Source organism: Elgaria multicarinata, chromosome 12 (genome assembly GCF_023053635.1).
Source record: "Elgaria multicarinata webbii isolate HBS135686 ecotype San Diego chromosome 12, rElgMul1.1.pri, whole genome shotgun sequence".
Lineage (NCBI taxonomy): Eukaryota > Metazoa > Chordata > Lepidosauria > Squamata > Anguidae > Elgaria > Elgaria multicarinata.
In genome coordinates, this window is record NC_086182.1 from 21131896 (window position 1) to 21156891 (window position 24996).

General features: G+C 45.9%; 1 protein-coding gene across 3 annotated transcripts in view; it reads right to left on the minus strand.

Moving 5' to 3' along the window:
- The window catches only part of SLC37A2 (solute carrier family 37 member 2), a 48922-nt gene that overhangs the window by 22036 nt on the left and 1890 nt on the right, over positions 1-24996 (minus strand). For all 3 annotated transcript variants that reach the window (XM_063139398.1, XM_063139400.1, XM_063139399.1), the window contains exons 2-6: positions 13886-13967; positions 12816-12903; positions 9879-9957; positions 7609-7744; positions 544-620 (exon numbers count right to left, since the gene is read on the minus strand). In XM_063139398.1, the coding sequence (XP_062995468.1) occupies positions 544-620; positions 7609-7744; positions 9879-9957; positions 12816-12903; positions 13886-13967 (462 nt within the window). The remainder of the gene's footprint in view (positions 1-543; positions 621-7608; positions 7745-9878; positions 9958-12815; positions 12904-13885; positions 13968-24996) is intronic.

The window sequence follows — 24996 nt, forward strand, 5'->3', positions numbered from 1 at the left end:
AATCATAGTTTGCAATCAGCTGTCAAGCCAGGATGAGTAACCATGGTTTGAAGTAGGTTTGCTAACCATGATTTGGAACAGTGTCTGAACTCAGCCCAAGGGTGTGCACTATTGAAACTAGGAAACATGGCTCAGTGACTAGAAGAGAAATGACTGTCCATATGGTGACTGTTGTTGATCCCTGTCTCGATCAAAATGGAGAGGCGGGTAAGAAATAAATTTATTATTGTTGTTGCTGTTGTTGTTGTTGTTGTTGTTATCATTATTATTATTATTACCTACACAGAGACAACCAGCAACGTGTGTTTATTACTGGTGAGGTGAGATCTCTCTGCCTAGGTTTTTTTGTGACGACAATCCACAAACACATGGAGGCACTCTAGGCTCAATCATACCATTGCCCCATTTTCCAGCCCATGGCTACATTTCCTGTTTCAGTGAAGGAATAAATCAGGCACTCCCTCCAGAGGTGAGGATTAAGCAACTGAGACTTGAAAGGGATAAACAACCCACAAGATGCAGCTGGACAGAAACCAGACTCACTTCCCCTTTCCAAACCAGTTGCCAACGCATGTCACCACTGATGGCCATCCGGTTGTCTGCACCAAGCCATTGAGGATCTAGGAGTAGAGGGAGAAGGAGAAAGACACCGTTAGCGGGAGGGAAATGCATCTTTTACACCTCCGGCCCCGTGGCCAAATCTGGCCTATCAGGGGAACCAAATCTAGTCCGTCCAGGGGCCAAACCTGGCCCTCCAGGATTTCCCAGAGGGCCATGCCTGCTCTCCTTTCCCCAACCACAAATCAATTGGTGATTTCTCAGCTTGAACGTGGTTTTACTCCCCATTCTAAAAGGCTGAGGTGCCTCTCCAAAGGCTTAGTTACTAGGAGGAAGAGCTTTACACTACCATATGCTACTATACTTGGCCACACCCCTTTTCCCCTTTGGTCCTGCCTACCACTGGAATCCAGCCCACAGGAGTGTCGAGCTGAAAGAGGTTCCACACCCAAACCCTGCAGAGTGCCTTGTCATTACAATAACCATATTTATCCTTCCCGTCCTCCAAAGGGAAGTGGACACACGCTAATGTTCTTTCATCCTCGTAGCAACCCTGCAAGGTAGGTGAGGGATAATAGTTCCCGAACGCTTCAACTTCTTACACCAAGAACAGCTCTATTAACAATGCAGGTTTACATTGACCACACATTCCCACAACAATGCGTGGCACACTGGAGGTTACAAGGTTGTGAACAAGAACTTTATGTTGCTAAGCAACAGGAGCTATGAGAAGAACTTTATGTTGCTAAGCAACAGGAGCTATGAAAAGAACTTTGTTGCTAAGCAACAGGAGCTATGAAAAGAACTTTATGTTGCTAAGCAACAGGGTGTATACACACAGCTGATACAGCTGGCATTGCTGAACCAGTGGAGGGGGAGCGGGGGGGGAGCGGAGGGGAGGAAGCAGCAAGGAGTGGCTGGAAGGAAGTGGGTGGCAGAGGGGAGTCCAACAAACTCCCAGTCGGTCTCATGGCTTGCTGGTGCATGTGGAGGCCTCAGGTAAGTCCCATGGGTCAGCAGGTGAGGGGGGCAGCAGCTGGGTGTGAACAGGGCGAAATGGGGGAGAGGTAGTGGAGTAACAGCTAAGGAAGTGTCTGAGGGGCAGTGGTGTATGTGGTTTTCATTTTAACATTTTTACCCCGTTCTGTCCTTACAGCCTCTCCAGGTGCTTGAGCTTTCTGAAAAGCCCACTAGAGGACTTCCTGCCTTGGAGTTTTCCCAGTGCTGAGTGCTTAAAAGCTGAGTAAAGCATTCTTGGTTTTGTGTTGTTGTTAGAAGGAGGAAGAGGAGAACAGCACCGACTTGTACAACAGCAAGAACTCCTCACCCAGCCCTTCCCACAATTTTTGGGCACAATTTCTTTCTTCCCCTCTCCCCCCACCCCCCCGAATGGTCTAAAATCAATAGATCAAAAAATGCAGCACACAGTGCCAGTTTAAAAATAAAGAACCGTAACAGCTGTTGCCTATCCACAGTGAGTATCTGAACAGCAGCCTGAACAGGCAGGCGTATGATTACCTGATCACAATCATACTAGGGCGAAATGTACTGTATTTCTATTTAAATAACTGCCCGAGACTTGAGATCTGTTGGAGGAGCCCTCCTCCACGTTCCACCAATGCGAGACAAATGCTATGGAGGGACATTGGAGGGGGCTTTCACCCCACCTGCGGGATGCCCTCTGCCGGCGCTAGTTTCACTTCAGCACCAAGTTAAGACATGGCCTTTTAACACAGCCTTTGATGGTTAAGGCCACAGCTAGACCTAAGGTTTATCCTGGGATCATCCAGGGTTCGCCCCTGCGTGAGCACTGGATCCCCTGTGTGTCACCTAGATGAACAGGTTTGACCCCTGGACGATCCAGGGATAAACCTTAGGTCTAGCTATGGCCAATATTCACCAAGCCTACACGTAGTTTTAATTGGTTTTTGCTGTTTTTAAATTCTATCCTGGTTTTAGCTTGATTAACGGTTTAATTTGTTTTTAGCTGTGTATACTTATTGTTCTATATTGTTCGTATGATGGTATCTGTATGCCACCCTGAGATCTTTGTCATCTAGGGCGGGATACAAATGCTTTAATAAATAAAATAAATTACAATTATTATTCCTGAGTTTGCATTCTATACCTGTAAGCATTAGGAAATACATATGTTATGCAAATCAATGTTTTTGTTTTGGGTGATAGTTTTCCTCTTTTTTTGGTGATTCTTAAGTGACCACCCTAACTACAGCCAAGGCAGCAGGCTAGTTTGGGGAAGGGTGGGGCTGGACAGGTTGTGTAGGATACACAACTCTTTACTTCAACAGAAGGGGGCAGCCAGGGAGTTCAGGAAGAACAGTGGGGAGGGTGCCCTTGCTGCCCCCCACCAGCATCTGCCACCTGAAGCAATCGCCTCATTCTGCTCAATGGTAGGGCTGCCCCTGGGTCATCACTACAGCGACCCCTGATCTGGCAACTGGCTGGGTACATCCCAAACAAGTCCAAATGCTTAGGCATGAAGTCTTCCTCACTGTTCAATGAGTACTAATCAGGGATCCTGTTTTTTTCATGTGAAGGCAACTGACTCGATAATTGGGAACGTTTCCACCTTGCAAAGCTTGTGCTCCATCTCTCGGCAATCCAGATTTTCCCCCCGAGCAAAAGCTTTGCCAAACTACTGCACAAACCGGTTGTGAGTCTCAACCCATTAATGCGTGGGAGGAGATGAAATTATGACATAGAGGCAGTTTCAAGTGATGGCAGGGAGAAGGAAGGCAGAACGATGGGACTTCTTGCCCAACTGGCTCCCAAAATAGCACTGTGCAATACAACGTGGTAACTATGGTGAGGCACACTTTCCCTGCAGCCCACAGATGCAGAGAAGATGCCCTACCCATGTTGCTATTGGAGGAATGCGGCTCATGACTCATCACACAGAATCCGCTTCTCTACAGATTAGCCAAGCAACTGATGGAGGGAGGCAGTGGCAGACAGAAACCAAATGGAGGAGGACACAATCTCCACCCCACCCCACTCCATTGGACCAAGGATGGACAAAGCTCCAACAGCATGGTCCAGATGACTTCACCAGTCAATGGGCCAAGAGTCCATCTCCCTTTGGCTTGTATTCTTATCGTCTGCACATGCTTTATTGTATAGTTACAATCCATGACATTTAGAAGTCTACACAAATTGGGGGGGGGGGAATCCTCAGAACTGAAATTTGACAATATTAATGCAGAGGAGTATTATATTCAAGCTTTTCACATTGGAGACTAGACTGGCTGCTGTGTCGTGATGATACTTTCCGACAGAAATGTTTCAACGTAGCTTGGTACCAATAAGATCTTTCTTTTAAAAGAAGTTATATTGGATATTGTTATGGCATTACCACTCTTATCAACATTCCATGGTTTGCCAGGAAAGAGGCCTCCATGTTCCCTTCATCTTGGAAGCACTGGTGAGCCCTCTGGGAGCAGCAGCAGTGGATTCTACAGAGAAAGTTTTTGGCATGGGTGGAGGGTGGAGGTCATTTTTCACATCATTATCAGTTAGTTTTTACATCAGCTAACAATGTAACATCTGTATGACTTGAATTACAGAACTGCACAAATGTTCTTTTGGAACTGCACATTTTGTGTTTGGCTGCACATTTTTTTAAAAGCCCTGGACAGTGCTGATAGATCAGTCCCTGTGTCAATCACGAAGCCACCCTGCAACTCTTCACAGAGCTCGGCATTGATTGGGCAGCGCTTATATCATTTACAAAGCCACTTCCCTTGTCTACTCGAGGAAGCTTTAACACATTTTTTTTTTAAGCAGCAAACAAAATTTTCAGCAGATAAACATGCAAGATGAATCAATATAAATAAACACAAAAGCAAATAGGGTAACAGGACATAGAAAAACCTGCATGTCGTCCTGTTTTTAGATTTGTCTGTACCTGAGTTTTATCTTTGGCATTTGTAAGAAGGAGAAATAGCAAGTAAGGGCCAGATAAGATTTCAGTTGCAAGTTTTATGTTAATATAGGCAGTAAGGCAGGGTCCACACCCATGAAATGAAATGATATATATAAAAAGCTCATTATGAAATGATTCACCAGAGTTATACAAGGACACAGGTATCAACAGCAGCGGAGCATTCCATACAAGCCACAAAAAAAATTGACTTACTCATGATTTAGACCACATGCCTGGATTGGTTTTTATCAGCAAATTAATGGATGAATCAATCCAGTCAACCAATCAGCTTTAATTAATAAATCATGGGACAAAGTTGAATTGCGGGGGTAGAGACTCAGTCGCTAGTTTGAGTTTTCAAATCCTTCCGGTGTTCGGGGAATTTAAAATGAAGTGTTAAACAACTTGATACAGTTGGCTTATTACATTGTAAATTATCAAACACTTCCATCAACATCCTCCCAAAAAAGGCACATGGTTTTATGCAAATTGACTGAAGTGTGATCAATGTCACTGAACTGTAATTAATGAGAAACAGATTAAAGGGATGATGTCCCCACACATCAATGAAGTCTACTGACATTTAAGATAGTGAGGCCCTGATTAAAGTTCTTTCTCCTGAGGAATCCAGGCATTCCCTGTGGCACCTCCAGATCTATGAAATGCACAACCTTCAAAGATCTGCAGAATCCTCTATTGTCTTTTCAGAGGAGTTAAGACCTCCATTTTTTTTCACTCTTGTGCCTTCAGTAGAAACTGTTTTTACTCTGCAAGTGTTTTGGTTGGTCGTTACCCTACTCTTTCTAACTTTGCAGTCCAACACATCTGGACAGCATGGTTGCGGTAGTTCTTAAGTTTCCGGTATTATTATTTATGATTACATTTATAATGCACCTTTCCCTGTCCTTGCAAGGAATCCAAGGTGGCTTATATGGTCCTCCTCTTCTCTATTTTATCCTCACAACAACCCTGTAAGGTAGGTTAGGATGAGAGTCTGTGATTGGCAAAAGTCACCCAGTGAGCTTCCATGGCCGAGTGGGGACTAGAACCCAGATCTCCTAAGTCCCAGTCCAACACTCTAACCACTACACTAGATTGGCATGCCACTGATTTTTCTTTTTTAAAAATCCTTTCTATTTCAATTTCAATTTATTTTTTAATGTTTGTACACCAGTTTGGGAAACTGATACTGACTAGCATCATAGAAACTTGACAGTCAATACAATGGGTCACCATTGATTAAATTAAACGTATGAATGTCTTTACATCAATGGTGACCTATTAAACTGGTGGCCCGTGCCACTAATAAACAACTTTCTTCAACATATGGACTCTTATGATCCCAACAACGGCAGAGCTTGGACCTGAGCTTGAGTCGTCCCCAACGATGTCAAAAATCACATGTGCAGCGATGGAGACATATGAATAATACCACCATCACATGCTTGTATCGGCACAGTTTCCGAACAGCCGTTCACATCATTGCTGAGTTCCCCCTCTCTGACCTTCCCCTGTCACTGGGTTGTCTCTATTAACTTCTGCAAGGACATTTCCCCATCACCAGCTTTCTTCATGGGAAAACCAGTTTCTGATGTTCAGCTCTGTGGATTTAACAGTCACATACACGGCAGGCTGGGCAAACAGAAGCCAGATATATTTAGCCATCGGAAGATCTTCAAGAAGGATAGTCTATTTTTTCCATCCTGGCTGCGTCTGTCTGAATGAGACACTGCAGTCAAATGAGAGGTTATGGGGTTTGATGATGGAGGAAGGACAGGATGATACATTTCCAGTTTGGGTCTGAGCGTTTTAGTCCCATGTTTATGCCTAATTTTAAAAACCCAATGATTCACTAAGGTTCCAGCTAACTACCGAGCTATTTCCGAGAGGGTTTTTGTATAGATTTTTAATCGTGCGTTTAATGTAGTTGTTTTATGTTACATTTTAATTATTTTTTTGTGTTTAATCTGAATTTGACTGCTAGCTGTATGGGGGGGGGCAGAAAGGCAGGTTACAAATTACATATGTGCAAACATATCTGGTTTTCTGATTGTTTTTTTGTCAACTGAACTTGGATAAGTCACAATGTTTCTGATTGTTTTTGAAAACTGAACTTGGATAAATCACAATGGGGCTGTTCCCGCAACACACTAACACCACGCTCAGTGGTTTTGTGTGGGTTGTTGTTGAACCGTGGGTTGTTTGTTGAACTGTGGGTTAGCATGCTGTCGGAATTCAGGACATTTTCCACAGATGGCTTGTTAACCATGCAATGCAGCTTATTATCCACCCTGAACAATCCAACAACAAACCATGGGTTCTCAAGGTGGCTTGTTCGAGAAAAATAAGCCATATTCCATGGTTAACAAGCCACCCTGCAGCAAATGTTCAGAAAACATGCTAACCCACAGTTCAACAAACAACCCATAGTTCAACAACAATCCACACTCAACCACTGCGTGTGGATTAGCATGTTGTATGAACACAGTCTATCTTTTGAGTCTCATTGAAGACAATGACTTCTGCGACGGAGCACATCCTTCACGTGCAGGATACCTGAGAGAGCGCCTTCTCCCCTACCAATCTGACTGGTCACTGAGGTCATCCGAGGGCCTGCTCCTGGCTGTTTCACATAGATCCATCCTCCAATTGGAGTCCACCAGGGGAAGAGCCTTCAGCGTGGTGGCTCCCCTCCTGTGGAATTCCCTGCCTCTGGAGGTCAGGCAGGCGCCAACCTTGTACTCCTTTCGGCACCTCCTGAAAACACCATTATTCCAGGAAGCCTTTCCTTAATGTCCAGCCATGAGTCACTGTATCTGCTTCTTTTAAAATCTGTTTTAAGTGTTTTATTCTGTTTTTATTTTCATTTTATCTTGTACACTGCTATGAAATTTTCAACGGAGAGCGGTATATAAATATTGTAAATAAATAAATAAATAAATAAATAAATAAATAAAATCATCACGCAGGAGGTGGTGTTGAAGACCTCTGTTGGCCCTGGCAGTATCTTGAGGATGCCGCATGATGGGGGTAGGCCTGACTGGAGAGATCCCCTAGCATAAACCTGTAAAGAGAACTGGGTTGGCAGACGTGGCGAAGCTGCGTACCTGTACAAGCACGAAGTACCAAAGTTGGTGGATGTCCCAGAAGTAGCCCAGGCCAAATAAGGACGTGAACAGCCCACTTAGCACCATGCCTCCAGACAGGTAGTACCGCAAGGGGAGGCGCTCACCAAAAATCCCACTGTGGGAGACAGAAACAAAGAGTGTATTAATCCTAGAACTTGTTCTCAAAGTTTAGCTTGGCATCACAGAATTGGAAAGGACCTCCAAAGAGATCCAGGCCTTAGCTAGATCTAAGGATTAACCCAGGCAAGTGGAGGGGTCATCCCTGCCTGCTCCCAGGATCCCCTGTGTGTCATTTGGATGCACAGGGATGATCCCGGGGCGATCCCAGGATATACGCCTGGTCTAGCCATGGCCCCTGTCTGAACCCCTGCTGATGCAGGAAAGCTGCCACACAGAACAAATGCAGAACCGCTTAGCTACTGCGACAGTGTAGAAAATACTACAGCGCGGCTTCTTCTTCCCACGCTTCGCTGGTAACTTAGGAAATCCACTCTCACATGGAAGTGAAAATGTGAAGGCCCAGAAAAGAAGCTGGAGATTTTTTTCCCCCCTAAGGACCTTTTTTTTTAATTTGCAATCAGGAAAAAAAAATGAAAATTTGGGAGGACACTGAAAAAAAAATCCTATGAAATATTTTCTTTTGGAAGGAGTGAAATGCTTTCTAAGACAAGCTTTTATTTACTCCAAATGTGTACTAGTCTGCAGCATTAGAGAATGAGGATTGCTGCATATGTTGGGGACATATATGGTACTCACATTGGCTCGTAGGAAACAGGGACAGCTGTCCTATGGTCTTTGGGAGAACATCTCAAGAACATAGAGCTCTTTGGAGTGCTCTCCCGGAGCCATACACACTGCTGCGACCTCGGGAGGGGGGAACTAAATTCTGGCCCCGGCCCATTCCCCTGGCAACGGGCCGTCTCGAGCCGGGCTAGAACTAACCCCACGGAGCTCTTTAAAAACTACTTAGGTGACAAAACATCCTGCTGCGGGCCTCAGCAAACAGAATCCATCATTGGGTTAAAAGTGCCGTTGACAACTCAAGCCCTGCATTAGCAGGGCTGCTTATCCATCTGCCCTTATGAACCAGCTACAGGAAGTCTGTATCTCTGAACTGCTTTCTGCCCAGTTTCGAAGTGGATCGATTGCCGTCGGGGTGCGGCCAGCTCCTGACGTGTTACGTCAAACTAATCAAACGGTAGGTATGGATTTGTCTCAGGAACACCCCTGGGATCATTTGATGTCCCGAACAGTCGTGTTCAGCAGCCAAGTCCAGGTGCCAAGTGACCGACGTTGTCCGCCACAAGTGGCAGCAGGGGCTGGCTGTGGACTATCAGCGAAGGTCAACCAAGATCACATCGAAATGGCCAACGACACGGAAGGAGCCGGAGGGATGAAGTTCATAAGAACAGCCTGGCTAAAACTGTCCGGCATTCCTTTCTAAAAGGGATCGGGCGGATGTCCTCAGCGTGAAAACTCTTGTCATCTGAAGATGCTTGTCCTCATGGCTGCATATGCAGCTGCCAGTGGCAAGGTTTGGGTATATGGATATATACCCAAAATGTGGTGGAGATGAGATGGCAGAATGCTGAAGCAGTCAAATGGACTTCGGGCCAAGTGTAAGGGATATCACTTTTGTTTGCTCTTCCTCCTCGTCGTGGTGTTGTTTTTAAACTCCATGGGAATAGAAAACTAGTTCATCAGGGCAGGCATAGTTGGGCATGTGACAAGGGCCCACACCCCAGCAGGGGCCAGCTGACAAGACCCCCTGGAGTTGCTGCTCATCTTCACCATTGTAACCTGCTTTTTTTGGCCGGCCTCTCACTCTGGCCCAGATAACAGTGGTGGTGAGAAGGAGAAGCGGTAGACGCCACAGTTTGCTTGTTCACTGGCTCTCTGCCTGTTAAGCAAGCAAGTGGTGGCAATGATGGGAAAGAGGAGGAGGAGGAGGAGGAAGAGGAGGAGGAGGAAGAGGAGCAGTAGCTGATGACAATGGCAGAGAGAAGGTAGATCCACAGAGGGAGGGGGACCGTTGAGGGTCTCTTGCCCAAGGGCCCTCCAAAACCTGTACAGCACTGCTCTCTGCTGCAGGCTCCCATGTCCAGAAGGTGGCGGTTCTGCCATGGGGATGTGGCCCAAGAGGCATGGCTGACCCGCATAATTCCAAACACATGGCGGATCTGGATGCCCAAACAAGACTCCTGCAAAAGACAGATCTATGTTCTTCTCCTTGTATTTCGAGTACGCACCTGATATACATTCCAATGGCGTAAGCAACGAGGAAAGCATTATCCAAGGCTCCAAACAGCTCCTTGTAGTTGTCCTGATCTGGAGGAAAGAACAGGACAAGTTCAGCTCTGGTCCTGCAACGTCCCATACACAGGCTCCTGTATTGCAATGACTGGCATTTCATCATCAGCAGCAGCAGCAGCCGCCACAGTCACTTCTGGAGCATGGCAATGGAGGCTGGTGGCTCTGACATCAGTGGGGCAGTGAATTCGCTCCAAGTTTCAGTCAGAACTCTAAAGGAGCTATCTTAGCTCCTTTAGAGCTCTGACTGAAACCTGAAGCGGATTCAGCACCCCACTGACATTGGAGCCACCAGCCTCTGCTGGAGCATGGTGTCACATCTTTATCTATTTCAATGTTATACACAATTTGGGGGAATTGTTTCCACATCATCCTGGGCTCCTTCACCTAAATTTTGAAGTAGCACTTTCCCGACAAGGCTGTACCACCTGCTTTTTACGTGCACATACATGTGTATTTCATCTCTGAGTGGGAATAGCAGGAGCCTACCTCTTAGGGTTGTTCTAAGGGTGAGCCAGATGAAAAGATGTTAAAGCACCATAAGATTCCACACAACTGATAAATATAACATTTCTCCCTGTGCCCTGTTCTGCTGGCTGCTCCTTCTGTGCAGAACTCCTTCCCTGAGCATATCCCTCAGTCTTCCCCAACCTGGTGCCCTCCAGATGTTTTGAACAACAACTCCCAGCATTCCTGAGCATTGCCCATTCTGGCTAGGGCTGATGGGAGTTGAAGTCCCAAACATCTGGAGGGCTCCAGGTTGTGGGAAGCTTCCTATAAAGGCACCATGTATGCCATGGGTTCCCAACAAGGGGGGGAATTCCTCCCTGTGGGGAATTTTAGGTTCCAGGGGGGAATTGGGACCACTATTCAGCAAAGTATGATGTCCTGTAGATTATGTTTTCCTACATGTTATTAAAAACATCCCAGAAAAGTGTCATGTCGTCTGCAAAAGCCAGGCCTTTGCTCTCTTCTCCCTCCCTCCCTCGCAATCCTAGAAGTTTCAAGCTTCCCATTTAAAGGGGCAGCGCAAAGCATGGGAGCTGAGAATGTAAAAGGGGCCATTCTTTGCGTTGCCCCTTTAAATGGGACTAATACAAAAAAAAATTAAAGATTTTCAATATTATATGCATATTATTTGGAATGCACCTTTTGAGTTAGACTATCTTGGGAAGGGGGTAATTATATTCTGAACAATGGTGAAAGGGGGGAATGGAGCAAAAAAGGTTGAGAACCGTCGCTGCAGAATGAATTATAATTTTAAAAATAAATTAAAATGGCTGCTGGCCTCTAGTTAGCAGCTGCCAAAGCCGAAGTGTGCTGGGAACCAACCTTGAAGTCACCTGCTAATCAGGCTCATGCTGCGATTTCCAAACAAATGAGGGTAAGATAAGTAATTGCATCAGAACAAACCGTTACCCCACAAGCAGGGCCGGCGCCAGACTATATTGCGCCCTAGGCAGGCGCGTTCTGAAGCCGCCCCCCCCGCTCGCTCGCTCACTGCTCCCCCCGCCTGCTCGCCCGCTCACTCCCTCCCGCTCCCGGCTTTGAAGCCAGGACGCTGGGGTTGGAGGGCGGGGCAGAGGCTTTGAAGCGGCGCGCCTGGGTTGCGGAGCCGGAGCGCGTCGCGGGCGAGAGCCGAGGCGAGGTGCCGCCGCCGTTGCCGCAGGGTGAGGACGCTGCCACCGCGGACCGGCCCACCGACCACCTCACAGCTGCTGCCGCCGCCGCCTCCAGGACATGAGGGGCCCCCAAGGCCGCCCCCCGCCCGGCTGCCCCTGCTGCTGCTGCTCCCCCCTGCGGGCCGGTCAGCTGGTTAAAAAAAGGGGGGGAAATGAAGCGGCGCGCCTGGAAGTACTGAAGCCTCCGCCTCCAACCTCAGCATCCTGGCTTCGAAGGAGCCAGGACTCTGGGGTTGGGCGGAGGCTGGGGTGGCGGCTTTGGAACAGCACACCCAGAAGCCACTCTAGGAGAGCGGCTTCCGGGTACGCTGTTCGGCACCCTCATTTGCTTGGCGCTCTAGGCGGACGCCTGAGTTGCCTCTATGGCAGCACCGGGCCTGCCCACAAGGTGTTCCATTTTGGTTATTAAATATGACTGGGATCAGAGTCTAAAGTGGTAATAAAGGGGAAAGGCCTCTGGACACCTGGACACAACTCAAGAGTTCCTGCCAAGTGGGCCGCCCTAAGAATGAACATCACTCCTGCCATTTTCTAAATGGGAGGAAATTTAATGGAGGCTGGTGGCTCTGATGTCAGTAGGGCGGTGAATCTGCTCAGGTTTTATTCAGAACCAGTCAGAATGCTAAAGGAGCTATCCAAGGTGCTGAACCGCATTCCTCAAAATGCATAGCTCCTTGGGTAGCACCCTTAGAGCTCTGGCTGGTTCTGACCCAGCAGCCTCCACGGGGAGCCGCAACAGCCTTAAAAGCAACACAGAAAAGGCAGCGGTTTCATACCCACCAACACAGCAACCCAGGGAAGTTCCTTCTACCAAGTCAGGTAATTCGTCTAAGCAATGTCTACCCCATCCTTCTCCACTATAACTCCCATCAACTCTCACCACGGCCATGCTGGCTAGGGCTAATGGGAGTTGGAGTCTAAAACATCAGGAAAGTACCAAGCTAGCGAAGGCTTGTTTACACGGACTGGCCTTGATTCTCCAGGATTTCAGGCAGGGCTCTTTCCTACCTGGAACTGCCGGGGATTGAACCGGGGACCTCAAGCATGCAACGCATTGGCTCTATGGCGACACCACGGCATCCCATCCCGTTTTACAGCCCTGCCCTCTTTGGCTCTGCAGCAGCCAGTTTTAAAGCGCCAGAGGGAATTTGGCCTTTCGGTGTAAGAGATACTAGGAGGCAAATGACATCTTACCGAAAGGTTTCCAGTCACACCATGTGGTGCTGTTTGAACCATTGATTGGATTGGGTTTCCGTGAGGAACAGTTATAATGCAGTTCACTCTGATAAAAGGAGAAAGAGAAAGGACAGGCACTAGCATTAGGAGTTGTTGTTGTTGTTATTATTACAATTATTATTATGCCATTATTAAGCATGGCTCTTTCAATAGTACAAGAGGACCCTGGAGCATGCAGACTAGAAAATGGCACAGGGAGACAGCAGTGGGAAGGAGGAAGTAGAAGTGAGGTCAAACAGGAGATGGATATGCATTATTTATTTATTATTACCTTTATATCCTGCCTTCTTTCCTCCTTAAGGAACCCAAGGTGGTATACATAATCCTCCTCCTCCTCTCCATTTTATCCTCACAACAACAACCCTGTGAGGTAGGTTGGGCTGAGTGTCTTTGACTGGGCCCCAAAGTCACCCAGTGTGCTTCTGTAGCCTAGTGACGACTAGAACCCGGTTCTCCCGACTCCCAGTCTAACACTCTAGCCACTACACCACACTGGCTCTCTTCGCATTTGGCTCAGTGGCCCATACAGCACAAGCCTACGAATGTTTACTTGGACGTAAATCACTCTGTGTTCAACGGGTTTCATTCCCAAGTAAGTGTGCAAAGCAGAGGTGGGGAACCTCCGGCCTGGGGACTCAATAAGGCCCTCCCAGGGGACCAACCTGACCCTTCAGGGTTCTCCAGATGGCCACAACACTTTTCCCTTTGATTGTTTGTTGGTTTCAGAGCTTTTCTGCAGGTTCCCCCACCCCAAATGAAATGCATCTCCTAAGGCGGAACATTAAGCTAAAATATGCTGGCATTTCTGGTATCCAGCCTCTTTGGCTCTACTGCTTTTGACCCCAGCCACAACTGGAATGCAGCCCCCCCCCCAAGCTTCTCTGAATGGGATTTGACCCTCAGTCTGAAAGAGGTTCTGCATAACGCACGCCCCCCACTCTATAGGATGACAGCCTTGGGCTTCACCTGAATACCCCACATGTCCAATATACGACTATTGCTCACTCACAGGGATGTGTGCAGCGTACCTTCACAATGCTAATGGGCTTCCGAGACAGATGGAAAGTGGAGTAGCAGAGGAACGTCAGCACAAGGATCAGCCCCCGGAACCTAGAAAAGAGCAGACACGAGGGAGGTGATGCAAACAAACGGTAAAGGAAAAACACCTAGTGGTATCTTTAAAAGTTGAGTCGGCTCATCCATGGCCCTCTCTGGCAAGGACTGTTGGACTGCCCAATTGCCCTGAAAGAGTGTTCCCTAAACAGGCATGGGCAGACCTCAAGCTATAGGTCTGGTGCAGTGTCACCACTTGACCAGGGAGGGGGGGAGGAAGAGCCCCGCTGCTGGCCAGGAATTGCCCCCAAGGTGCCTGGAGCCGAAGTAGCTCCTGCACGAAAAATACTGAAGATCACTGAAATAAGCTAATAAGAGGTGAGATCAAAGATGGAGCGAATAACAGATTCCCCCCCCCTTTTGTTACCTCCCCCAAACCCAACGTGGTGGTGGTTGTTTTTACAAATTTAGGAAAAGGTCATTACAGCCACGCCCAGCCCTGCCTGGGTGTGGTGATGCGGTTGCGGGTGGCGGGTGAACGAGGCAAGGCGTGGAGGCCCCTGATTGGTTGCCTCCTCGTCAGGCCACGAGGCGGGTGGCGTGGGCGATCACTTATAAGGAGGATCGCCCTCCCCTTGGCCTCTCCTTCGTTTCACGGCTCCCTCCCTCCCTCCTTCCCTGTAGACAGTGTGGGTTTGCTGGTTGCCCTTTGAGGGGCCAAGTAGGATTTTTTTGCTCTCAAATTTCTTTATGATTGGGAGTTTTTTCGCCTGCTTCACACTGTAAGACAGCAGGGGAGTATTAATTAAGTTAATTTGGCTTTATTCGGTCGCATTTGTCTTGGGGGCAGGTGTACAGGCATGGGGAACAAGGTTAGGTTTGGTGAGCCCCTTCTTTAGGCACCACTGAGGTGATTGGTAACATCTGAGGCCCACATCTGGGACTCCTGCAACACCAGATGATGGGATAAGGGTTACCTCTGAGGCCAACCTTACTCACTTACTCAAAGTTTTGCAACGTGAGTGGGAGTGACATCGGAAGGTCTCCCTACCCCTAAAGGGGAATCGGGATGGGGGGTGGCTTACAAGCACCACCCATCTGGATACCAGGGGCTCGCCCGATCCCAATATGGCCTGTAAGTGGCCTAGTTAGGAGGCCTGTTTAGGCCTCCATCACCATTTGCTCAACTTTAATGAATGTGGCCTTATTTTTAAATCCAACACTGTTGTCTCGTCTCGTTATTTCGCCTTCCACTTCCGCAAGTGGAAGGAAGGAGGGAAAAGTTAAAACCTTTCCTACCCACATGCAGTGGTCCTTATCTGGATCAGGGGCGCACACATCTACTTGTAAGTTAAAAAGGAAGAGAGGGTAAGGGGCACACTACAGTATTCAGACGGAGAATCTGATACTTGTATGTAAAGCAAAAGAAGATGTAGTCCACAAGTCAGCGGCTTGCCTGTGGTTCCTCTTTTCTTACCGAAGGAGGAACAACACCATCTTTCCATTCGCCGAAACAAATGAGCCACAATAAAAATAAGCATGTTTTCAGAGTCACATGGGAAACTGCACTGTGCGAGAAGAGCTCCACTCAGCCTGCTGCATGCGGCAGATGCCAGAGACTCATTCATTCCGTCCTCAAAGGGAACATGGATGTCAGCACCTCACAAGACCTAGCTTATGCTTATCAACACGGAGCGAGATAACCGAGAGTCGGCACTCTGGCCTGGGAAGGTCATGCTTGAGAAAGCGATGCAACTATCTGCCGAAGAAAAGAAAAGAAAAGCTACACACAGAGAATCAGGAGGGGTGGTTAAGCACTGAAATGATCCGTCCCAGCTTCACCAGATTTTCTAACAGGCACCTTCAAAGCGGGAGGAAGAACAGGGGAGCTGAGATCAGGCAATATCTCTGTGATTTGCTAAGCTCGCAAAGACGATGGCGTAACAGCGCTTTGTCAAACGACGTCTAAGAACCTGATTTGGTGGCTTCATTTCAGCATCAAAAAGTCCACCTAATTGTGGAAGGCAAACAAAAAGCAGACCCCCCCTTCCTTTCCCCGTTCCAAAGATAGACATAGGATCCTTCCATATTGGGCTCCTCTTTACGATTTATTTTTTCATCTCTTCAATCCCTTTAAGATCGCTTATTCCAACTACATCCAATGGCATCCCACCCCGTTGCATGGAGCAGGGACAAGTGAACCAAAGTGGCTGAAGTAAAGAAAAGACAAAATAAAGCATAAAGAGAAGCCAAACGTGGAAGGATCCTATGTAACAGCCAAACTTCTCCCTTCCTTGCTACTATCCAAACCAAAGTATAGAAGCCTTGTAATCGTAGAGTTGGAAGGGGCTTATAAAGCCATCAAGTCCAACCCCTTGCTGAATGGAGGAATCCATCTTAAAGCATCCCTGAAAGATGGCTTTCTAGCTGCATCTTGAAGGCCTCTAGGGTGGGAGAGCCCATGACCTTCCTAGATAATTCCTTGAGGGGAGACAATCAAAGAGGAAGGCAGGGTGGTCTGAAACCATATATCCGGGATTAGGAAGCAGTAGCCCTGCAGGTGTTTTGGAGTCCAACTCTCATCAGCCATCACCAATGGACAAAGGCCAGAGATGTTGGGAGTTGTAGTCCAAAAATATTAGGAGGGTTGCAGGTCCTCCATCACTGCATATGACAATACTGATGCGCTATAAAAAAATCATTGTATTTGAGAAATCACATTTAAGAATGGAATCTCTTAAATGTTACACAAAATGGATTAACAGGGCCACACACAGCATCCTTCATCAAGTTGCTGGGGTTCCACCTCGCAAGACATCTAGTTCTTCATGATAGTCCATGCAGAGACTGTTTATGACAAAAACACAAAAATGTTGGACTGGATGGGGGATTTTAACAGGGTTGGACTTCCAGCCAGTTTCACTTCTGCTTTAAAACTAAAGAGTCACAGATCGTGTAAGTCCTTCAGAGGAAGAAAGCAAAAATGTGAAGAACAGGAGAAATGTCTGTATGTGGTGGTGGGGTGTGGGTGCTCCATGGAAAAGCTCCATACACATAGAAAACTAGCATGCCAAGGAAAAGACAAGGCTAGACCCTTCTCCCTGAGATACCTGCTTTCTACATGCAAGGAGCTTTCAGGGATAGCGAAAAAATCAAACATGTCAAACTCTGCATGGGAATGGTACAGGACAGGAAAAGCTGTATCATATGATCCTGCTGGATGTTTAAATTGGACCAGCTGGGAGTAGCTCTAGAAAAGAGGACTCTCTCTCTCTCTCACACACACACACACCTTTCTGAACCTCCCTTTAAGGAAAGTGCCTGATACTTTTGAAGCCACTGATTTACTTGAAAACATGGCAGTACTGTCTATTGCCCTGTTGTAATGAACTTCTGCAATGGTCCTTCCCTTTGGTACAGTTGGCCAATGTCCCAAGAGTCCGTAAACACGTTTATTACACTTTATAGGAATTTCACTACAGATAAGATGTCTCCCTGTTTTAAAGAGATGTGCTCTTCTTTCAGTAAACAAACTGAGTGAAGAGCACATCATGCGGAGTTTCGAAATGGTATTTTCATTCCAAATGAAAACATCACTCCAATAATCTGATGATGATGATGATGATGATGATGATGATGATAAGAGAGATGTATGTATAGTATCTTTTATCACTCTGTATTATAAGGGAAGCGATTGCCATAAATAAACCTTTGCTTTCAGAGGAGCTTGCCTGATACTAAGCCAGCCCAGAGCAAAAATGTCACACTTAATGTAATTACTGATGGGACGATGGGAAAAGGTAAGAGGAAGGTGTGCTTTAAGGAAGCGTCCTTCACATCCTTGTGTGTACTTTCCCAGCTCAGCCCAGCTATAATGACTTCTGCATAGCATTTGTTTTTCTGTCAACTGCACATTAGAATACTGACTTTAAGTAACACTGATTTAAGCAATAAGGAGGGACAGAGAAAAGGAGAGGGAGAGAGAGAGAGAGAGAGAGAGAAGCCTGTCAGAGCTAGCCATGTCATAGAAATCCACAATGGATTCCAGTGAGTTTGAATGTCTATGAATCTGATTTGAAAATTCCACACCAGATCAGCTTTTTCCAAGTTACGCAGATTTCACGGACTTGTGGACCAGTTTTTCACTTGTGTCTATGTGTGGGGGATTTGCACAAATTCACATGAACTAATACATATAAGTGCAATTGTGCAAATACATATGCACATCAGCGCTAATCCATATGTGTGCTAATGAGAATGAACGCATATAGGTAGAACTTCTGGGGGGGGAGGAATCCGATTCCGTCCATGAGCGGACAGTGGAATGAAAGACCCTGACAATCCGCAAAACACAGATGGAACACATTTAACAAAATCTCTACGTCCCTAGCTGGAGCTTTCTTTAGAAAGAGACAGTTTTCACATGTTCAGAGGCCATCAATAAATCACACAGAATTAAGGCAGTGTAATAGGTCTGCGGATGTTTAACTGAGGTAACTTTTGTCACCCTGATGCCCTCCAGTTGTTTTGGGTTACAACTCTGAGAGCTGGCTGGAGAATGACAGGAGTTGCAGTCCAACACATCTGGATGGCACTGGGTTGGGGAAGGGGTTCACTGATGGTGCTAGTTAAAGGTCAGTAACACAGAAACAGGTACTCAGGTTTCGAAGTCGACAAACCTTTCAAGACCATGAGCTCATTTCCACATAAAAAATAATGATTCTCCGCCATCCACCTCTACATACTTTGCGAAACATATTTGTTCAGAGAACAACGTCAAGTGACCGACTTCCTTTCGGTGATTATCACCCATGAAGAGCCACGCTTCAGTAAAGATGCTGAAATGTCATAAAGTGGCAGGTTGAACCTATCCATGCTACGCCATCAGCTCTACAGCTGCGATGCAGCGGGATGACATCTGCTGTTATGGAAACAACTTCTTCCAACACTGAGTTATATACAGATCATTCAAGGGCTGTCCCATTGACGACAAAGCAAATTTGTTTTCTGCTGCTCTGGAGTGGCCAATTCCCAAACCTGGAGCCTTCCAGACAGTTGGGCTATGACTCCCATCATCCCCAGGATGATGGGAGGTGCAGTCCAACATATACAGAGAGTGCTGGCTTGAGGAATGGCTGCTCCAGCGGGTAGAATCTGAGTCAAATGGGTCTAAACCACAAGAAAGGACATTCCGATTAAACATTAGGGAGAATTTCCTGACACTATGAGCTCTTTGGTAATAGGAACGTAGAGAGCTGCCTTATACTGAGTCAGACCATTGGTCCATCTAGCCCAGTATTGTTAACACTGGCTGGCAGCAGCAGCACTCCAGTGTTTCAGGCATGAGTTTTTCTTGCGTACCCAGAGATGCTGGAGATTGAACTACTGATCTACCTTGGAAAGTGGTGGATTCTTCTTTACTAAGAGGTTTTTGTGCATGGGCTGGATGGCCACCTATCAGAGAGGCCCTTCTGAGGGTGCCACCCTCATCTGTAGTGGGGTGTGTGTGCAAAGAGTGGGACTCTTTCTCTTGAGAGACTTTCCCCTGTCCCCTACATTAATGCAGTTTATGTGGCAGGCAAAGACTTTAAAAATAAACAATAATCCCAGATGTTTTAAATTTCTGATTTTTATTTTTTTGAAATCTGCTTGGATTCTTTTGAGCCCTGCCTTTTATGGTTGTGAACGGCATTATTGATTTGTGCCATTTTATGAAGGTTTTATTGTGCATTATGAGTTATCACAAACTGCCCTGGAAATGATTTTGCTTTAAATGAGCAAAATAAGTCAATACATTTCCCTGACAGAAATCATCAGTCCAACCTAATATTAGCCAGAAAAGGGGTGGGGGGAGGACAGAAAATATAAATCCATATGCCTGCTCCACCCCACCCCACCCACCCCGCTCTTTCACAGCTAATAAGAGATTCGCAGAGATGGAAGTGGATTTAATTTGGTGAAATGGTGTATGACGTGTGTGTTGGAGATAGGGAAGATTAACTCCCCTCCTCTTGCAACACATCCCCAATCCAATCCACAACCCCTGGGAGGCAGCTTTTAACTAAAGAAAAAGACTTTGTAAATATGATGATGGATCAACCACATGCCATCTAGGTTAAGAGCTGTGAGGCCGGTGGAATGTCAGGAGGTACCTTTTGCAACATCCCTGAAAGGTAAGGTGCAGTGACCAACAAACCCCTCTTACAGACAGCTGTTCTGGTCTTTCCATCTACGTTCCATCTACTTCGCCAACCAGCTGGTACTCACAGGCAATGCTGCCTCTGAACCTGACTAGTGGCCACCAATTGCCTTATCTTCCATGAATTTGCCCAATCCTCTGTGAAAGCTAAGCTAATGGCTGTTCTTCTTCATGTCATTACAATGTATTCTTTGGGTCTCATGAACTAGCCTTTTCCATCTGGGCATCTTCCAGACATCCAACTCCCACTGTCTCCATCCATGCCAGAGGGAACCCAGTTGGGGAAGGCTAGAGATCCTGGCGAGATCCCCCTGTGTACAGATTCAAACTCAGAGCAGCTATTCCAACTTGGCTGGGCTCGTTGGCCGGTGGCCACACCATTTCTTTAAAGTTTAACAAAGGAAGTGTTCCTCTCTGGAATATGCCTGAGAGGAATAACATTTTATAAGGAAATGGAATAACATTTCCTTATAAAACTCTTTGAAGGATTCCAAAGTGGAAAGCTTGGCAAATCATAAAGCAGAGAGAGGTCAGCAATTATAAAGGAATCTAGGCTGCTTGATCATGTACACAGAAGCAGCTGTAGATTCCTGGATGAAGAACGCAAATCACGGAAGGAAACCAAGTCTTGGAAAGTTCCCTTTGGGAATGAAAAGGCAGGTCTGGGCAGAAAACTTGTGCAATATGATCTCTCTCTATATATATATGTCTATGACTTATAGGAACCAGCATGACATTGGAACTCCATGAAATTCGTTGCCCCCAGAATATCTAGTCAGTTCCTTCCCTTATTTATTTTTAATTAATTAATTTATTTAAAACATTTGTATCCCACCCTATATCATTAAGATCTCAGGGCGGCGTACAGAGTTCCCTTCTGGTGTCTAGACAAGGGTGCTCAATTATGCATTACAAATAAAGAAGGAACACATTGCTCCAAAAGAAGACAAAGGAGGCCACAAGTTGGTATAAAATCTGTGTGTGCTCGACTTATAGGTATAAATGCCAATTTCAAAATAATTCCCATCACCCAAATACATCTCACCATAGCGGCGAGGACTGCGACCAAGTAATCTATGTGCCTGCCGCTCGACCTTCTGCTAATGGTTGAAGGGCAACTGCTACAGAAGTCAGACAAAGCTGGATTCAGGACAGGCAGAAGAAAGTGCTTCTTCAAGTGCACATCATTGATTTATGGAACACATTGGCACAAGCTGTGGTAATGGCCGCTGGACTAAGTGGCAAAAAGAGTTTAGAGAAATTCATGGGAAAGAGGATTCAGCAGCAGCTATATAGAGCCTCCAGGTTTAGAGGCAGTAGAGGCCTACCCAGTCGAATTTTAAGATGTCTGGCTGGCTGTTATTTTAATAATGTATTAGTTTTTATATGTTTTAATCAGTTTTATATATTTTATATTTTGTACTCCATGTTGTTCCTTGTCTTGATCCAGAGGGAGAGGCAGATGATAATATCTCTGAATACAGATGCTGAGGACCAACAATAGGAGAAGGCTATTGCCCTGATTGTGGGCTTCCCAAAGGCATCTGGTTGGCCACTCGGGGGACAGAATGCTGGACTAGATAGACCTTTAGTGTGATCCAGCAGGGCTTTGGCATTCTTGAAGAGGTAGCTAACACTGTTCACCTTTGTTCATGATGCTGTGTCTTTGTGGCCTTATTGCCTGACCTTGCTTCCTTACATCCTTATTTCCAGCCACGCTTCTTCTCCTTTAATGGAACTAGAAGATACTGTTAACTTCCAGATCTAAATCAGCCTATTCTGAGTGGACAACAGAGTGCTAGAACCAATGTTCACAAAGGCACAGGCCTGAGGGTTAGTGTGTCAAGCACGCCTTGCTCTCTTGGAAATAGTGTGTGAGCCAAATCCACTGGGGGGGTGGGAAGTGCTTTGAGATTGATGCTGCTATTATCAAGAGATGAATATGCAAACTAGAAATAAGTTAGGTGTGAACTAGCAATAAGTTGCTCAAGACAAACATCCGACATAAACTATTTCCAGTATTTTGTCTGTAGCTATTGATTGGAAGCTGAATTTATTCATTCTGTAAGACAGCACTGTGAAGAGATGACCTGATTACTGTACCATGACATACAGAAACAGTATGTGGGTGGAACTCTCTAGTTTTGCAAGTACACAGCTGAAAACTGGGGTATGCAGGTAACACAGTAGAACAATTCAGCTGCAGAAGGGAAGTGTAATTTCTACCGGGAACTGCTACAACTGCTTACCAAGAGAGGCAGTATAATTGCTGCAAGTCGGAGTAATTAAACAGAGAGATTAGATATCTTCCTACAGATGATGCGACATCCTCTTCAGATTAAGTTCAACCTGATCAACACAATAGCCTCTTCCAGTCCATGACACACAAGCCAGAATGCATTTTTCTTGCGACACCTGTACACGCTAGATAAAACTTAGCTGATCCAAGTACAGTGGGCAAAGTTGATTTTATGTAAGTTCCCGGGCAATCAATATAACCCATCAGGGAGAGGCTTTGTCAAAGTACTTCTGTCAATGGCAACAAGCTGATACAGCAAGAAATGATGTGCCAAATTATAGCACAGGGATGGTGGGCGTTCTTTGCCATTTTAGACGGAAATGAATGGAGTAAAAAATGCTATTGATTGCCACGCTCCCAAACAGCGTTGATCAGTTTGAGAAGAGATGTGAAATGCATATAGTAGTTGGGAACTGTAAGACAAGGTCCGTTGGCTTCTAAAACTGACTGTGTTTTGAAACAGTGCCGTGTTTTGAATCTGAATGAGTGCTCTGGAATGATTCCTGTAGAGAAATATAGATGGGGAAATGACACAGTGGAATGGGAAATCCACTGGGATTCTATAGAGAAAACCCACAAACCGAAACCTACAAGGATCTAGTATCTCGGTTGTAGATCTTTCTTACGCAACCTGACATAACACGTTCTCTGTGTAACGCCCATAGGCATCACGCCAGTTGCTCCAGTGAACATAATGATGCCCTTGGAATGAAAAGGTGGGGATCTGTGCGAAATGGGGGGGGGGGAATTAGAACTCAGAGGTCACAAATCCTGCATGGCATCCCAGACATGCACCCTCTTCAATCCTTCATATGCAATATTCAGGTGTCAGTAGTCAGAGAGGGGTGTGAGCTCAGTCTGTCTCTTTTCTGCTCTTCAATGGGTCAGTAAGGGGGAAAGGGGAAGAGATTGTGGGGAGGGGTAGGACCTCGCAGGTAGTAGATAGGGTGCACAGGTGGGACATCTAGGGAGTTACCTAAAACAAATTGTGGGCTAAGGACTCATTAAATGATATCCTGGGCTGCATGGGACATTGTTTTAGATGCACCATCTATCAAATAAACACTGCCCCTTAAAGGATGAAACCATGAAAGATTTAAACCATCAAAGCACAGCAGCTCAGCACCATGAAACCATCAAAGCACAGCAGCTCAGCTCCCATTTGTGGGCCGTGTGGTATCTTAAATAACTAAGTGCTTTCAGAACACCAGAAGCTGCCTTAAGAGACTATTTGTCATCTAGCTCAGTATTGCCTACACGGATTGGCAGTGTCTCTACAGGGTCTCAAGGCAAAGAGATGGACTTCCCGACCCCCTGCTCCCTGATCCTTTAAACTGGAGATGCCAGGAACAGAACCTGGGACCTTCCGCATGCAAAGCATTATTATTATTATTATTATTATTATTATTATTATTATTATTTAAATTTATATACCGCCCCATAGCCAAAGCTTTCTGGGCAGTTTGCAAAAGTTAAAAATAGTGAACATTAAAAACAAATATACAAAATTTAAAACCCATAAAAAGCATAAAATACAAACAAAAACAGACAATATCCATTTAAAACCACTATTCTGGGGTAAGTTAAAAACTCAGCACATGCTGTTAAATGCCTGGGAGAAGAGAAAATATTATTTATTACATCATGTGATAAAGCATGTGCTCTACCACTGACCAGGGTCGAATCTACATCAAGCAACATAAAACACTTTGAAAATGTTTTCAAAACTGTACATGGAATGTGTCCTGGGCCCCAACAGTTGCCAAAATGGTTATACGCTGTTTGAAAGCAGTAGTATAGATCCTGCCCAGGTTTAGGTCATGCACAGAATAGACCCATTTTGTGGTTAAGCAGCATGGTTTAGCTAGGGTGACCCTATGAAAAGGAGGACAGGGCTCCTGTATCTTTAACAGTTGCATAGAAAAGGGAATTTCAGCAGGTCTCATTTGTATATATGGAGAACCTGGTGAAATTCCCTCTTCATCACAACAGTTAAAGCTGCAGGAACTATACTAGAGTGATCAGATTTAAAAGAGGGCAGAGCACCTGCAGCTTTAACTGTTGTGATGAAGAGGGAATTTCACCAGGTTCCCCATATATACAAATGACACCTGCTGAAATTTCCTTTTCAATACAAGTGTTAAAGATACAGGAGCCCTGTCCTCCTTTTCATATGCTCACTCTAGTTTAGCGTGTTGTGTGAACCAGGCCATTGAAAATAATAGGACTTGACGTAGCCATGCCTTAACTTGTCCCATTAATTTAAATGGGTCTACTCTAAGAATAACTAAGTGTGGATCCAACCCCAGGATTCCACCCCCCATCCCCCAAGGACAAGACAAACTCTCAAGTCAGATTGGCTGCATTTCAAAAGCATTATGTTGATTACTAAGAACTGCTGGGCCTCAACACTATGGTGGTCTGTTTTTTTTAAAAAAAGATTCTTTCACAGGTTCATCACAGGTCCTAGGCCTCTTGGCCCTAAATTTTCAGTGCAATCCTTCTTTCCAGCCCAACCCCATTGACTTTGAAGGGTGCCAGAGAGCACTCTTCACTCTCCTCATAAGCCCTGCTTTTATTAGGATATA